The sequence below is a fragment of the Caloenas nicobarica genome, chromosome 2, assembly GCF_036013445.1.
Source record: "Caloenas nicobarica isolate bCalNic1 chromosome 2, bCalNic1.hap1, whole genome shotgun sequence".
NCBI lineage: Eukaryota > Metazoa > Chordata > Aves > Columbiformes > Columbidae > Caloenas > Caloenas nicobarica.
The window spans coordinates 82,526,078-82,544,120 of NC_088246.1; the positions used below are offsets into that span (position 1 = coordinate 82,526,078).

Genomic DNA, 18,043 nt, shown 5'->3' on the forward strand with positions numbered 1-18,043 from the left:
CTGAACAAAAAAATTGCATTTCCTACAATTTGATACAATATTAAATGCAAATGCAAAAACAAAAAACCTTGGAAGTCAAATGTTCTATTTAGAACCTGAGGAGAGGAAAATCCATCACATTTAAATCAGCAGGGCTTAAAAAAAAAAATACAGAGAGTGTTTGCTTACTTTCTAGCATGTAAGTTCAACCAGGAAAGGATGTTTGGATTCTCCATGAATTAGAGTTCCATGTACACATGCAAATGCATAGCCAAGGAACATGAGGTTGGTACTATGAAATTGTTCTGGTAGTTATATTAAGAAAATTATAATTTCTCTTATGACTGTACTAACCATTTTCTCTAATATCTTACCCGCTCAGTTATTACCGAGTAATAGTAATAACAGTAGTAAGACTTCTAACAGCATGCCAAGCTAAGACTTCAAATTACAGAAATTTGGTTCATTCAAAGATGTTGGTGTTCAGATCTCTATTTTTGCTACTCTTTGCCACCTCCCTTTTATCAAATATGTTCCAAAATGTCTCTAAAACAGCAGTTTTTATGTTGCCAAAAATCATTTCAAGACAACAGACTCCTTCTAAAGGGCTTTATACCTGTTAGAAACAGGAACTGACAAAACAGTGTTGCTTTGTATTGCTCTGTAAAAAAGTAATAATTTGCTGCTGATCACTTCCTCTATTTGGATTGAGAAAAAAAATCCACATCCACACATGCACTTTACAGTAATAGTAAGCTCAATGTCTTCACTAACTACTCAGGTCAGATGAGTTTTCTTTGTTCTCGTATATTAAAGATTTCCACAACTCTGCTTTCCTGTCATGCAATAGACAGAAGAATTATAAAGATGAGGTGGGGTTTTAGCCTTTTAATGGGAGTAAAACAAAACTGTTCCTTTTTGCTCATTTGCAAAGTGAAAATGTAAAGCCTTGGGTCAAATCTGCCCAAGCGCCAAGGCTGAGTTAACACCACCTGGCAGAAATGCTTCACATTGCAACCCCACAGGCTGAACTCTACTCTCTTACTGACTTCTCATCAACATAACAGTCTCTTCCTCTGATCACCAGAAGTAAAGTGTTGCCATACATATTATGCAAGCAAACTGTTCACAAGAAAAAAATGCTTTCTTCTCAGTGCCTCTCAGTACCGGTATTCTTACATCCCAGTACTGAACTGATAACCATTCTTACACTGGGTTTTGGCATTGGTGGTGTAACTAGTAATAGGTATAAAATCAAGGAAACAGACCCTACAACATTTAAAAAAACAGTTATTGAAATATCAAGATAACAAAAAAAAAAAAATCTTCAAATGTACAGAAACTAAGTATTTGCATATTTTTCATTCAGATATGGCTAACAGCTCATACTGGAAAAGCAGGGCAGTCAGGTACCAGCCATGTCCTTTTCTTGTTATATGCCTTTCAAAACATAAAATTAATTGACTTTAAATACCTACAACTTTTAATAAAAATCATAACTTGCCTAGTTCCTGAAGAAGCTGAGCAGATGTTAGAAAGTAGTGGATAGGTCTAAGTAAGTTTTTAGAAGACAGAAATGCTTTTAGAGTGGATCTCTGGAAAAAAGTCAATTTGTCACTTAAAGGGAAAACCTTTTTCTCCTGCTGTTGCTGCTTTTTTTAACTTTTTCAACTTAGCAAACCTCCTCATCCAATTTAATCAAATCAACAGTTTTAAGAATTTATTCCATGGTTTGTTTCACTTCCAAATTGTGAAACATATAAAAATATTGCTTTGATGCACACCACAGTCTCAGTCACAGTTTGAAGACAATGCTTAACACAATTAGTCTCAAACCTAAGACTCATTAGCACAAGTGCCTTTCCCATGTCCCCAATCCTGGTGTGATGTTTTTAACACACCTATACCATTCTTTTACAGAAATTCTACTTCAGGGCACAAACAGCTTGCCTTCTAAACAAAACCCATGTATGTAACAATGAAAATACTTACATTTGTTAGTGGGGCATGTGCAAACATCGAGAACCCTTCAAAGATATATTCGTGGTCATCATACTCAATAACAGTAGGTCTGTCTGTCTAAAAATGGCAAACAAAACCACCATGAATAAGCAAGAAGTAGCACTACTTCCATCATTGAAAACAAAATTAGAGTCCTAGTCAGAATTCTTTATAAAGTACTTACTAAGAAGTTTGTGGGAGGCGACACAGTAATTCGATAGTGGTATAGTCTTCCAGCATTGTTGGTCATGGGGCGGCACGGTTTAATGGGCTTAAAGAAAGAGATAAGTAGAATTATGTGTAGAGTCAAGGCAAATTTAGATTAAAAGAGAGAATAAAGCATTTCTAATAGCCATGAAATATGCACTGGGAAAAATTAAATAAAAGCAGGTAGTCATAATTAAGCATTCTGAGAAGAAGGAAGGTCAGGCCTTATCTACATTTTCACTTTCAGAAATATTTTTAAAGCTATTCAAAAGGAAAAAAAGGGTGAAAAATACTGCTGCGATTTTTTCGTCTTCCATTTGATTCTCCATCTTTCTTACACCCAGCAGTTAGTTGTTTAGGTATCAGACTAACTTCCTCTTTTATAAAATTTGTTTCAGGAAACTGATTTTAAAAGCTTACGAAAAGGAACCTGGACCTCACATAAGGCTATCTCAAAGTATGTTATCAAGACAAACAGGTATCAGCTCATCTGCCTGGGGCAAATCTGGGGCCTGAAGAGGCCAGATTAGTCTATCACCAAGAGGCAGCTCCGGTAACCCCACTCTGTCTGGCAGGTTGTAATGCCTGCCCGCAAGGAGCAAAGGCAGGCAGCCCTCTGCGTGCCCTGATGCGACACTAAATGTCTGGGACTCAGGTTTTCCTCCAGCTTGTTCTGAAGCAGTCCAGTTTAAAGACTTAAAAATCCTCAGCAGTCAGACAAAAACAGTTTCTCGCATGCCCTACATCTAATTTGCTGCAGTTCAAAGGTTGCCACCAGCCTGTTCAAAATACATCTGTCTGCACAGTGAAAGAAACAAAAAAACAAAAAACAAAAACAAACACACACAAACAAACAAAAAAACCAAAACAAAACAAAACAAAAAAATCACCGCAGCGAGCAAGGTATGACAGTATTCTAAACAGCATTAGAAAAAGCTGGCCTGATGGCAGTGGAAGCTGCTACACCACTACGCAACTCTGTGCATTTTGCAAAACCCATGCAATAAGGAGCATAATTACTCTGGCTGTTCAGCCCTAAATTAAGCTTCTCACTGCTGTGACGGGACAGTTAAAACTGGTCGGTTTAAAGGTATGCGGTTTTATCTACAGGACACTGTGAAAACTGTATATCCTAGGAGATTTTCTGAAACCTCAAATTGTCAGTTGGCCTTGCTCCAGGAAGCAGCTGTCTTCATGCAGCAAGTTTTATATACCAGTTTTCTCCTGCTAAAATTTTCTCCCCGCTTCTCTGCAGGAAAAACACTAGAGACGATGTGGGGAGGAATTGATCCTGAACTGAAGCAATTTAGAGTAAGACCAAAGCCATTTTTCTGAAATGGAATATTTCACAGAAACAAACACTCACAAATCTTTAACTGCAGAGAAATAAAAGACTATTTCAGTAAATATATGTAAAAATACATGCTGAAAAATGAAATTCTTCAAGAAAAATTACAACGGTAAATTGTAAAACCTACATATTAACATTCTCAAACTCCTTCATAAGAACGAAGTGTTTTAGAATAAAAAAGCTTGAGGTGGTCCAAGCACTGTTTTTCTTTCCAGAAACAATACTGATCACGAAGCACGATCTGCACAAATGAATATTTCTAAATAAAAACTAATCAAATACTATTTCCACAATATTTTTCAAAAGAAAGGTGGTCATTATGAAATATGTTTCAGGATGCTGATGAAGCCATTTTTTTCTAATCACTAATTAACTGTTTGAGAGTGTGCAGACAGCACCATGCACAGTACAGACATGCTCTAGTGCTACAGCAAGAACACCTCCTGACAGGCTTCCTGCTCCTGTCACAGCAGAATTACTATTTTATTTACTTTTACTTTTAAAGCAATCCCTTCACAAAGAGGGCCTTCATAATATACTCATCCACTTAAAGATGGCAGATCTTTGATAACAAGTTCTTTTTTATTAATGTAATTGTGTTTCAGAAACTTAAAAAAACCCCAAACAAACAAAACCAATCTTGAACTGAACAAATACAAGTAAAAGTTTTCCATAGTTTTCAGGTAGATTTCATTACTGGTATTGGATTTTCAATACGAGGTTATATAACTAAGTCATTTAAAGTTGCACAGGAGTTTTTACTAAGCCTGTAAATCATGGGAAAAAACCCTCAAATCATCCTAAGTATGAGTCTACAGCAGCAAGCTTGTATTCATAACTGCAATTCTTAGAATTACTTACCTCTTCACCAGGATAAATGCCGTGCCTTATGCCTGTTCGCCGGGCTTTAGCACTGCACTTGCACAAAGGTCCATCATTCATCTGTCAAAAACAAAATAGGATTCTGTTTTTATTGAAAAATGGTTTTGGAAAACTATGTTGGTTTTAATGCCCAGGGTGCTGATGCTTCTAAAAGCCTGCCATGCATAGATTAAGTGGATGTTCTTAAGCCAATAAAACTGAAAACAATATAGACTAATGTAAGAAAACTGCACAACAGCATAGAACTTCATCACTGTTTCAGAAGCACAGGATGGAAAAATGTTCTCAGCAGAATTGTACTATGCTATCACATACATCTTTTCAATTTCTTATACATAAAAACCAGCACATTGCCTAAAATGAGATTCGGATCCTAAATATGCACATGCAAATATTTACATGCTGAAATCTCCATGTTCAAACAGTTTCACTCAGTTCACTGACTGAAATCCCTTCCCTGATCAAGCTCTCTGCAATGTGACAAGGCTACCACCAAAAGTATGCAAAGCAGACCATTTGAAGATTTTACTTGTTATTTAATGAAGTAATGAGAACACTTAAAACGCATCCTGCAGACATATCAGAAAAAAGAAGTGGGAAAAAACATCCATTGCGTTATTCTATATAGGTGCATCAAATAGCTATATCACAAAAGGCCACTGCACATCGTATAAAGTTAGTGCTTTTCACTTTTATGACCAAGTTCAATGCAGACTATCAATTACTGCAACACCCTAAAGCTTTCTGCTCCTAACATCATGCCCATTGCAGAAACCCAACAAAAAAAAAAAAACCCACCAAAACAGAACCAAGCCAGAGAAACAAATGAAGTTCCCAAGCTCAGGCTTTAATGGTGTTTTTCAGTTTGAATCCAAGAACTAAGACACTATTTTTAGACTTAGAAAAAACTCAACCACCTTGTAATGCAATGCAAAAACTAGCAGAACTTTCCATGCCATTACACGCAGCCTGAAAATGAACACAGCATCCACGGGGGGGCTATAGAGTATCATCAGCAAATATAGTACGAAGATACCTCAGGAAGCAAGAACCACCAAACTGCTGTTAATGGAGTCCTTCGAAAAATGGCAGAGGCATGCAACTTTTTAGTTTTGATGTTAATTCTCTGAATGTTAATCTCGGCTAATTTCTTCGAACAGGCACAGTGCATAGGAACATAAGAAGTAGGGCACTTCTCGACTCCTCTGGTAACTTAGTCATGCAATCTTAACAACAGAGTGACATGACAGCTTTTTGTTCACACATTTTTTTTTGCCACACTCTGAGACCCTGGAGGAAAGTACAGGCTCAATGAATCTGAATCATGCTTATAGGTAAAATCATACTTCCCCATTGGGTTATACAGCCACAAAAAAAGAGAGTTAAAAAATGCAGTCAATAGCAAACTGCTCATCACTTCCCCAAAAATAAGGGCCTACTGAGGCTATTACAATAACCACTTATTTTTGAAAATCTCATCCTTAATTCTTAGAACTGTTCACCACTTACACTGCCTCTGTTACGTTACATGTGCCGACCGAAACTGAGGGAGATGTGAAGCACCTGTAAAGTCCAAGACTTGAGAAGCAAGTCAGATACATACCTAATGACACAGCTCATGGAAAAAAATGCAGAAGAACAACCATGAAGTGATGATGAAATGATATTGAAAGATCACAATTTTACATAAACTAAGGCAATGGCTTCTAACTTTCTCTGATCAAAAGGGCAATACAAACAAGCAGATAACACTTGTAAGCAAAAGGCCATTGTTGTGGCATCAGCTTTAATAATTTATTTTCTGGCAACAGCCAGCACCGCTGGAGATTATCCAAAATAGCAAACACACTGCTCAGACTGAAAGTTGGGAAGATCCATCCTAAAGATCTAGTTCTGTGTCAGACAGTGTACTTGTATGTGGCAGCACGCATAGCAATCATTCCTGTTTTATGCAGTGATAGTTAGAAAGCCTTTTGGCATACCAGATAAATACCTAGGAAAACTTCAAGCACTTCCAAATAAAATCTGCTCAGAAGTAGTACAGTATTGACAAGCTCACCATGAGCTGATTTGAACCCCTTTAAGAAAGATGATGGGTCAGTCTCAAGAAAGTTCTTGGGAATGAAAGTTTTTCAGCAAGAAATTCATAAACCACACATTCCTTAATCTATTCACCCCACAGTTATTCCACTTCTTTTTATTTAGCTAACATTCTTAACAGCTACATTACTTTGAAGTGTGCCCAAGAGCTACACAATTTTTTCAGTTAAATATCTAAACAGTTTGCTAATTTTGTTTTCTATACAAATAAAAACAGCTAGCCATGCTCAGTCATTTTTTTTTAACTAGAAGCATAAACATGAGCCTGTAATAGAATATTCAACAGACCTTTGAATTACCACAGCAGCAATAAGCATTGCAGTATCTCTTGGCATTATGATTTGTTGCATTCTAAACTCGTGCATCACACAAAGTGCCAGAAAAATAAATTTACTGAGGTGCCATTTGACAAAGAGTTAGAACAGACTGTAAAACATTTAAGTAAGAAAGATGAAGATGGCATATTTGCAAACAAAAACTAGTCTTCTGTGCAATGTATGCATTCAAAACAACACTTCATGAGCTCAACAATTACATTTAATGAGAACTATAATCTCCATGCAATTACAAAAGAACCATTAGACAAGAAATTAGGAGCATTAACTGCATATTTAAAACATTATTTATCATTATGAGCTGAGAGCTTTTAGGTGAAAAATTTGTTATGGAGGTAAACATGCTGCCTTTTCTCCATCCCAGAATTCATCTGTATACCTTTATCTCAGGACTAAGAGCATAGCACTAGTATACTGTTAGAAATTCAGGTTTTATTAACATTGTCAGACATGTTTCCAGCTGAATAATCCCCATGATTCATGAGCTGGAACCACACTCTTGAAATCACAAGTGAAGTGCTTTGAACAAGATGAGAGAGAAAAGGAAAAAGAGGGGTAAAAATGCATATTGAAAGATGTCACTCAGTGTGTTTGACAACAATATAGTATTTCAGGTCTATAGGGAAGTATGACTTTCAGACACATGGCACTTTTTCCTCTCACCATACCTGTCCTGGATCATTGTACCACAGTTCTTCATGGAGACGATCAGGGTGTGCTTTTTTACGCTTAATTTCTGCGATGACATCGAAAACTTCTGAATCCGAACTGCTAGAGCAGCTGCTGTCATCTTCAGAGTCACAGTCTGAGTCACTGGAGCTCTCTGATTCACACAGTGGAAATAAAGTCAGCTGAAAACCACTTCCACACACTCTTCTCCAAGAGCAATGCATTCTATAACATGACATGGCTAACTGTTGCATACTGAAATTTATTAAGGTTGTGCATGACATTCACACAAATGAAAAGAGGGACAGCAACTTCATTTTTAACTAAAAATGACTGCACACGCTATGGATACTAGACACCTACAACCACCGCATCTGTTCGCATGCAGGAGAGATTGCTGTTTAGCTGTCCGGGAGCACCACTGACCAGTTGTAGAAGAACAGTATCAGTTACTTGACATTAAAGATTACAGAGGTAATACCAACACAACTATTACTGTAAAGTTAAAAACAAAACAAAAACAAAAACAACAAAAAAAAGAGAAAATAAAAAGAATACACATAAGGTCACTAGTGTGAGCTAAACAGAACTTCTTGTTTAGAAGTTAAATCTGCTTGCTATGAGCAGAGTGCTTATGTCTAGTTTCATTTTACCTAAAAATGCTCCTGTCTGTAGCAGGATATTGTCTATTTAAGAGTTTTGAAACAGTGTATATGTATAAAGTTATTATAGAACATGTACTGTTAGACTAATTTTTCAAAATAAATTATTTCTAATAAATCCATTACCACCTATTAGAAGCCACAAACAAGAAGAAAACCTGGAACTACTAGCTGAGTGAATCCAGTCATAAGTTTTTTGGAAGCCCTATTCTGTGAGCTTTCCTCCTTTTTAAGACATTTTCCTTTGTATTAACTGAAACAATTTTTCTGGTGCATCAGAGATGAATACAATGGTAAAGAAAAAAAAAAAAAACACACAGCAGATGTTCTTAACTTGTTAAAATGTCTCCTTTGTGGTGTTGCCAAAGTAATGTTAGTAAGTGTATGGACTTGAAACAAACAAACAAAACCCCACACAGAGCCTGATCTCACATATCTCTAACCTCCTGTAATACTTACAAGTGACTCTCTTTCTAATGCATGTAATGTCATTCATTTCCACAGATCACCTCAGCTCCAATTTAAAAAGTGCCGTCATAACCAAGATATATACCATGACGCAAGTAAGGTTTATTACTGAAGAAGGGATGCAACGTTTCTTCCACTTCTAACTTCTGACTTGAGAGAAAATTTATTACTACACTGCCAGTCTTTTGAAATACTGTGAAAACAGTATTGTTTAAAATATGTGCATTTGTTGAACACAAGATGCTCCTTAGTTAAAAGGAAAATGAGGGAGAGAGAGAAAAAGCAAGAATATCTAAATAAGCACGTAGGCACATTCCTACAAATACTCACAAACACTTGAGTTTTAAAAATTCTCTGGCAGACATTAATCAGCTGTACAAATCTAATTTCAGGTGCAAAATGAGCATAGGATCTGCAAGAATAAGCTGGAGTTCTGGAAAACTGATGCAAACTTTCAGATTTCATGTACTGAAATCAGCCTAAAATCTAAAATTTTTCTTGGAGTTCATTGCTATCTTACTGCAATACACAATTACGTTAACACAAGGGAGAACAGAGACAGCATTTACTTAAGTACAAAGTAAGACAAACTATTAGACTGGCTGAAGGAGAAGCTGGCACAGCCACCAAGGCAGCCCAGAGGACCAATGCAGAGGCAGAGCCTTCAAGTCCTCCAGAAAGAGTGGAAAAAGAAACACAGAGAAGTTGCTCTTGGCCCTGTCATATTTGAGCCTGGAGCAGCAAAGGAACCCTTTCTGCAGAAGTCCGAGGAAATGAAGCTTTACACGGGTATGTTGAATGTAGGAGTCCTGTCCTCGCTTCATCCACATGAAAATGTACCTCCTGAAAAACCCTACAGCTAACTTCGTTAATGATTCTTGAGTGAATTTTGAATATGTGCAAATGCACCATTTAAAAAAACCAAAGGTGTGTTTTCCTTTACAATAGTGAATTCACATTTTAATCTGTATTTAGTTTTTCTTTCGTCTTTATTGTACCTTTCTATACCACCAGCATGCAACTGACCATGTCATTATATACCTGTATTTCAACTTCAGAATTTTTGATGCGATTTTTAAAGAGTTACTAAGCTCAGATATGACAGTGAAGCAGCTCAACAGACAAACACGAAGCATCAGTTTAAAAGCAAGCCCAGAGTATCTAAATTAACATGATACACGCAAGAATTTCTTGAACTAATGCAACTGACTGAAAAAAAACACACTATAAAACACCAAAATGCCGAGAGCATAGAAAGAACAGCTAATAGTTCTCACAAAACAGGGAAAATAGCTTTCACTGACCTCTGAGTAGACAAATTCTATCAAAAAGTAAGAACTGCTAATTCAACAGTATTTCCCCAATAACTGATACATCTAACAGACTTATTTCAACTGCAAGATGATCCATAAGGGTGATGCATGACAATGCACATAAACTATGTTTTGAAAACTGAGACTTCTGCCTAAGATTATAGTAAGCAGAGTTGCACAAGCAAAATACAATCCAGAAGAAAGATTAACTCAGTGCCATAACAAGCAGCCATATCAGTCTATCATCATTGCTCTTGCTTCCTTTTTAGAAATATAAGACCAGGAGCTCCTCAAAGCCTCTTGTGCATCATGCTTTGGTCTATGTGATCCTGTTCAGGGCAGTTTCATGCCATGGAAGAGACTTTAGCATACCACGGTGCTGGATACTCTCCATTTTCCCTTAAGCTTTCTGGGTAAAGAATGTAGCTCTATTTCAGTCAAAACAAACAGTAAAACTACCATGGATACACAATAGCAAGGGAGGATTTAAGAAACACTTATTAACCTACCAACATTATTAAATACACACAACTGCCAAAACCAGGTTAACTACAGGTTATTCCATTGCAGAGCTTTGTCGTCACTTCTGCCTACCTAAGTCTTCATCCAGCTTGGTCTTTGGTGGCTCCCATGGTGGCCTGGCTGCTTTGGCCTTTGCCTGTCGCTTTCCTAACTCCTCATCAAACTTTTCATACAGATCTCGGAGCTTGCTTGTTCCTACCACAGTAGAGTCCCCCTGTTAATTAAACAGAAAAATGTGTTGAAATAGCACATGAACACAACATGCACTAGTGTTTCACAATGAAAAGAGAGGAAGAAGACAGATCTCAAGTGTAGTTCGACAAAACATGGAAGTACTTGTTAAGGCTTTAGCATACCATTACTTGCTTTGCCAGGTGAATTAACAGAGAAATTACTTAATTTGCTGGTGCATTATCATTAAACCTTTGGCCTAACAAAGCAGAACTATGGCTAAGCATCTTTAGTACAGCTCAGCATTGATTCTTAGGAGGCTTAGAAGAAAAAAAAGAGACCTGTGACAGTATTTTTGCAATTTAAAAGAATTTTACCACATACAAACAACACAAAACTCAGCTCATATTGCTGCCTGCTTTGAATCACCATGAATTGACTCTCCGTGTCATTCTCAAAAACCCCCTACAACCAACCACAAAAAAAAAAACCAAAACACACAAAAAAACCAAAACCAACCAAACCAACCAAACCACCAGAAACCTCCCGCCCAATACTACTCCACCAGCAAGCGTTATTGTCAAGTACAACAGTACAAAGAATCCTGACTTGCTCCTTCTGTACAAAATTTCTCCACGGTTGTAGCAACATATGGTGTTTGAGGCATCTTTGCTCAAATACGGGTATAACGGAAAAAAAAAAAACCCACCTTCACTACTAGAGACTAAAAGGTACCCCCCTTCCATGTACTAATCTGAATGAAAACAGAAAAGAATACCAACTAATAAAGTTCTTAACAGGGTTAAAAGACTGAGATGGTTGGGAGGAGAGGAGGATTAAATGACACAAAACATGATCCTACTGAAAGGTTCACATTAATCAAGTAATCACATAAAGGACTGTGTACAGTAATTTGAGAGTTTTCTCACAAACATACCACTTGATCCATAGGGTCATTGGAATAATAGTTTTCAGAATGGGTACAGCGAACCCAGACTGGCTTAAGTAATTCCTCATCTTCCTCTTCATTTTTTTCAGATGCATTCTCCTCTGACTCCTTGTCTTTGATAGCAGTATAGTTTTTCTCTTTGCTGGAGCTCTGGTTCTCAGACCACCTTTCTCTGTCCTCCTCCCATCGGGGTCTCTTTCTCTCTCTGCTTGGAGAATGGCTTAGTGGGAGAAAGTAGACAAAAACAATTATCTTTATTATTTTAATAGTGACAGATTTATAAAGAAAAACAAATAGTTTCAGATCAGTTCATCATTCTATCATATAAGTCAAAGTAAAATCCAATTGCCTCTTCCTGCTTTTAACTTGCAATGTAAAGAGCACTTTGTTGTTCTGACCTCCTACAAAAATGACTTAAAAATGAAAGTGATTTTGGATTTTAAACCTTATTCAAGAATTAGGATGAAAATAAATATGAAAAAAATTAAAATACCTCCTTGCATTCTAGATCACTTTCTTTAAATTTTTTTCTGAAGTTGGAAACTCATCACTGAAAACTAAGTCACATTACTCACAACCGGAAGTTACAATATGAAGAAGTTTTAATACATAGCCCACAAACAATGTGCATGAACAAAGAATTAGGGTTTTATTAGAAGGGTTATACAGAAGTCACACTGCTTATGTTACTCTAACTCTGGCACTCCTTTGAACACACAACTTGCGATATTGCAATGCGTTCAAAAGCTGAATGTGGGAAAGCTACAAAGTCAATGAAGTTGTACTCATTTCAACTACCCAAGATTCAGAAGAAAAGGAGCACGAATATAAAAAAAGCTCCTAAAAGACCTAAACATAGAATTACTTCAAATAATCTTGGTACTTTACAGACTGGAAGCAGATGTAAGAGGAAGTCTTTAGGACACAGTAGCAAAGCCTTCCCTCCAGAGGTTAATCCTGTTTCTAATTCTGCAAAGTCTTGAGATAACCGACATTTGCATGTATACGCAGACGGTTATAAATTTAAGACACTCAACTTTTCTGATTTTCAAAACACACACATATGCATACACAAAAACTCACACGTGTGGATGCACAGAGCCCCAAATACACAAGAGACCAAGTGTAACTTTCCTTACCTTCCTGCTCTCTTGTAATCTTTCTTGTAGGATCTGTCTGGTGACAGTGATCTTCTGCTGTCACGATGCCTATGCCTCTCCCTCTCCCGCTCCCTTGGAGAGTTCAAAACATAAGTTAAATGAGAAATCTGGTATTTCATACATTCCACACCTGAAAGGAGCACAGAAGGAGGCTGAGATCATGTTATGCAAAATAACACACATGTGCTGGCTGCTAAAAACCCAGGCATTCTTAATGCTGACCTTCAAGGAATTTGTAAAAGACAGTCATCTATCTCATCTGCCTTTGTCATAAAGCCATCTATCTCAACACAATGGTTAATTCATACCATACAGAGGTAAATTCTATAAATTCCTCCCAGGACTTGTTGCTGTTCTTGCTCTTCTCCTGTTACAAATGGCAAAGGGTAAGATTATTGAGTCTTTAACCATTCTTAATGCCTCAAGGAAGGGAAAGAAAATCTATTCCACACACAATAGCTTTGTAAGCACACCAGTCATTCAAGTGTTTCAGACAAGCCCTCTCTTCCTGACAGTCACCTCAAGCACACACAAAAAAACTCGATAGACACAGAAATTCTGCATCATGCTGAAACTATGAATCTCATCTACAAAACTCAACTTGCGCATACATGTAAAGAACTTGACCACACAACTTAAGGCTCAGGGAAGAGTGGCTGGAAAGCTGCCTGGCAGAAAAGGATCTGTTGGTTGACAGCCGGTTGAATATGAGCCAGCCGTGTGCCCAGGTGGTCAAGAAGGCCAATAGCATCCTGGTTTGTATCAGAAATAGTGTGGCCAGCAGGACTAGGGAAGTGATTGTTGCCCTGTACTCCACACTAGTAAGACCACACCTCATTATCCATCCCAAAATAAGCAGTCCACACTAATCCATCTGAATCATTAAGATATCAACATAGCCTACAACTTGCCCATTTCTTTGAACTGGTGTGTGCTAATTTTCACTGAGGTTCTCTTTTGAGATCACAGGCTAGCTTGCTGGGGTCTTCACACTGAACAGGACCACACAAGCAGGTCTAAGCACCCTCTGGGAGGTCCCATAAAGCCTGCACACATCTCTGCTGGTCTCCCACAAGGATGAAGAGCACTGCACGACATGCTTTTCACTAAAACACCTCACTGCAGGGATTAGATATGTGCACCTATCAGACTATAAGCCCCCCCAGGTGCTGGTTCTCTACAAACACAGAGCTTACTCAAAGACCAACCAAATCCAAGTAACACCTAGAACCCTAATTCCGGTACCTAAATCTTGAAATTTGAAGTGCTGGGACTTAACCTTTTGTAAGGCTCAAGTTTGAACACAGTCTTTTGCACAAAGTTGTGCCAACTCTACTTTCATGCCACATGTGTGTAACTTTCTATGGCAAACACACATGAGAGTAGAGCACTACTCAGTCATTCACTCAGTTTTCAAACAAGAGCTTCTTTGCTTCCAGCTGTCTCCATGGACAAGGGAAACAAGTCTGCCAGCTCACAAAGGTGAGGCAGAAGCAGTGTACCTGAAAGGTGTCAAAACAGTAGCTCTTTCCATCAGACCCAAGTACAATCTCCCAAGCTAGAGGGAAAAACAAGGGTGAAGGAAAAACAAGGATGCAAACAAACACTATGTGATGACAGCTTCCCTTCTGCAGGCAGAAGATACATCAAGTTACCTGTTACGCTCGTAACTTCTGTGATGAGGCGATATCCTTCCTCTGTCATAATCTGTTCGGTGCCGACTGCTTTCCTGCCTCCTCCTATCTGGACTCCGGCCTCGATCCCGACGATCCCCATGGTTAGCGGACCGATGCCTGTCAGCGTGGATGTGACTGTGTTCACGATGTCGGTGCTCATCATAGTGCTTGCTCCTCTCTGGGGACCGCCGATCACTTTGCGACTTCTCTCCCTGGTACTGACCCGTGTGCCGGAAGTGGCCGCTGCCACCACTGCTGTTGGCAGCGCTGCTCTGAAAAGAGCCAGAGTTGTGCTGATAGCTATTGAAGGCGGGTGGTGGGAACGACTGCTGTGAATACCCTGTGGAGTACATGGGCTGGTAGTTGACTTGCTGCGGTATGACTGGTGGGGGAGGAGGATGCGGTACTGTGGGAGGTGGCATCATGTAGGGAAAGGTGCTTTGCCCAGCAGGAGTTCCTGGCACAGGAGCATTGCTCGGATTTGGCACGGGCGGAGGAGCAGGAGGGAAGCACGGAGGCACCGGGAAGCTCTGCCTCATCTGGTGGTTTGGAAATGGTGGCCTCACAGGACACTGGCTGATGGGATTTTGCGTGGAAGGGGGTACTGGAGGAGGATAGGGCACAAAGTCTGGCCTGGGAGGCATGTAACCGGTGGTCGGAGGGTTTGAATAGGTTGTTGGAGGGGCAGTTTGCTGGTCATACTGGTATTGTACAGAGGGCTGTTGTGGGTGAAGCTGCCGTAGGTTCTGAGGGCGGTAGGTCTGTGTTGAAGTTCTTGTTCCTGGTCCCCCCTGACCACGGGGACATCCTCGTCCAGAATGGAAAGACATGGCTCACCTTTAATGAGGAAAATAAAAGTCCAGTGTCACACAACTTTTGTAGGATGTATTTAATGCATTTGTAGGAACTACTCCTGAAGCGCTGAAATAATATTTTCTGCAACTTCCTTTAACAGAAGCCATGAATGATGTCCACTGTCTTTCACTGGGAGCTTTGGGCTCCTCAGACCTCTAGCACAGGTCATTCATGCCACTTTGATTCCTTTAAGCCTCTAATCCACAAAAGCACTCTACCATCTTTAATCCAGAACCCAAACTGGACCACAGTCTCTGATTTCGGGCAATGTTAATTTCAACAAATGATTGATATGATGACTGGCCAGGGATACAAGTGCCTCTCCAAGTACTCACTAGACCCTTGGATATAAAGCCTTCACACCAAAGAAACCACTAATTTTAACAACTGCAATTGTCACCCAAAGTCCCATAACGAGGAGTCCTTTCTAGAACATGATTCTAAAATTCAGGCAGAACAACTTCACTAACACCTAATTGCAAGCAAACTGGTCCAACAAAATAATGTACATTTTAAATGAGATAACAGAAATTTACATTGACATTTGAGACACCAATTCAGTAAAGGACTGAATTCAACAGATATTTCGAAGTATTTTAGGTTAGGTAGGTATATTTTTGTGGAATGAGAATCTTCAGGTTACAGAAAAAAAGTTATGTAGACTGTGCTGTTACTCTAATTTCATTGAAATAAATGTTTCCCAAAACATCTCTTAGCTGTCTGCTTGGCCCTGTTACCTTTCCAACAATGGCCACTGCTTCAAGTAGGTGTAAACCTTGCTCAAAACTAAGCACGTATTTAATGCATCATATTAATGTTTGTAAATGAAAACCACTGCACTTCATTAAAGTTAAAATTCATTCTTTAATTACAACATTAAGCTTCAAAAACTGGAAGAAAAAAAAACATTTAAAATAGAATTTAAAAATTCATTCATGGTGTCTTGGTTGGAACGGAGGGAGAGGGAAAAAAAAAAAATTTAAGCAGTCACAGAACTCAAATCCTGTTTTCCGTAAGGGAGAGGGAGAAAAACAAAGAGACACACATATCATTAGAAAGATCACCCGATTAGGAAAACAAAACCTCTCTTTTACTGAGGCTTTGCTGATGCTGAAGTACACACACAGAATGTTCTCCCACCTGCTATTACACTATGCAACATGGCCAACCTGGACTGCTCAGAGCACTGTTTTCAGCTTCATTCTTGTGCCAGTGCTGCAAAAGATGCAGCTTGCTGAGAGACAGCAGAAGACTTGTGGTGAACCAGAGGGAAAAAGGAAAAAAAAAATCAAGGGGGAAAGGACAGACATCAAGGAGGAAGAACCAAGAAGACTCCTTGTCTCTCCTTATACATGCAGGGCTTAATGGAAGCCACTGGAATTGCTTGTGGTGGCATTCATCCCCCTGTCAGAGCAACTGGACAAAGCCTGCAGTGAGGATCCCTCATTTATAGGAGGCAGTGACCATGATGGTAAAGCCACTTGTTCCTTCCAGTCAGCCTGTGCCTGCTCAGCACCATCCAACCCCATAACAATTCTCAAAAGAACCGACGAGGAAGAGAGGAAGAACATTTCTATGTTTTTGTCTGGCAACAGTGCAACCTTTCGTCATCATTAATTCTCATCTATCAGATACTGACTCAATTTAGCTTTAGATCTCCAGTCATGGTCTTACACAGCTCAGGCTTGTAACAGAAAATTGTTTTATACTTTGCTGACATTTACATACACATTCTATTTAAACAGGCTGAGCTAAATTCTTATTAACTTAAATTAAAGCAAAGGCTACTGTACCACAGTGCCTTGCCTTAAAAGACATTTCTTTTTTGTGTCATAGGATTCCAAAGACAGGTCTTGTTTATCAGCTCTCTCTTAAATAGAGCTGTAAGACTTCCTCTACACCAGATAACTACTCTGGTTCTACCACCTTAATTTTACTGCTTCAGAATACTCAGAACCACAGCTGAAAAAGAAAGACATACATGAAATTATTTCAAACACCCGAATTATTTTAAAGCTTCCTTTGCTGCAAACTTTGGTTATGTCCCATTTTCAGTTAAGCAAGCTCAAGTACACCGAAAAGGACAAATTCTCCTTTTCCTGTCACCTAGAAGAGAAAGTTTATTGCACTGGTAGAAGCTATCACACACAAAAGTAACACCAGTTCCTAAAAAAAAAAAAAAAAAAAAAAAAAAACCACAACCAACCAACCAACCAACAACACGAAAAAAAACTCTTCTCTCCCTGCACACACACAGCTGAGGGAAACAGGCCGCATCCAACCACCGCCTCCCAACGGTCCGTAACGGCTTCCAACGGCCACCGAAGGGTCGGCGGGTACAAACTCGGCGACAAGACCGACACCCAGCCGGGCTGGCTCTGCCGCGCCGCCTTCCCGCCACACGGAGCGGCTTCCTCAGCCGCAGGCCGGCCGGGCGGCTGCCGCAGGAGGCGCTGCCGGCGGGGGCCGCCCGGGCCCCGCCACCCCGACCCCCACCAGCACCGAGGAACCCGCCAGCACCGGCGCCACCGCGACCCCCCTGCAGCGTCCCGGGACCGGCCCCTGCCGCCCGCCAACTCCACACGCCGCGCGGGGAACTGCGGCACAGCCAGCGGAGCGGCCTAAGGAAAGCCCCCGCCCGCCCCGCAGCCCCCCGGCAGGCAGCCGCGCCCACACAGCCCACCTGGCGCCCCGCCGCCGCGGCCAGCCCGGCCCGCAGCGCCCCGCGTCCGGAAGAGGAAAA

General features: G+C 39.8%; 1 protein-coding gene across 2 annotated transcripts in view; it reads right to left on the reverse strand.

The window, feature by feature from the left end:
* Nucleotides 1-18,039, reverse strand: part of DROSHA (drosha ribonuclease III) — a 72,734-nt gene extending 54,695 nt beyond the window's left edge. For both annotated transcript variants that reach the window (XM_065628056.1, XM_065628057.1), the window contains exons 1-9: nt 17,984-18,039; nt 14,425-15,282; nt 12,749-12,841; nt 11,598-11,829; nt 10,562-10,703; nt 7,524-7,678; nt 4,400-4,480; nt 2,165-2,251; nt 1,972-2,058 (exon numbers count right to left, since the gene is read on the reverse strand). In XM_065628056.1, the coding sequence (XP_065484128.1) occupies nt 1,972-2,058; nt 2,165-2,251; nt 4,400-4,480; nt 7,524-7,678; nt 10,562-10,703; nt 11,598-11,829; nt 12,749-12,841; nt 14,425-15,275 (1,728 nt within the window). In that variant the 5' untranslated portion in view covers nt 15,276-15,282; nt 17,984-18,039. The remainder of the gene's footprint in view (nt 1-1,971; nt 2,059-2,164; nt 2,252-4,399; nt 4,481-7,523; nt 7,679-10,561; nt 10,704-11,597; nt 11,830-12,748; nt 12,842-14,424; nt 15,283-17,983) is intronic.
* Between the last annotated feature and the right edge of the window lie 4 nt (nt 18,040-18,043).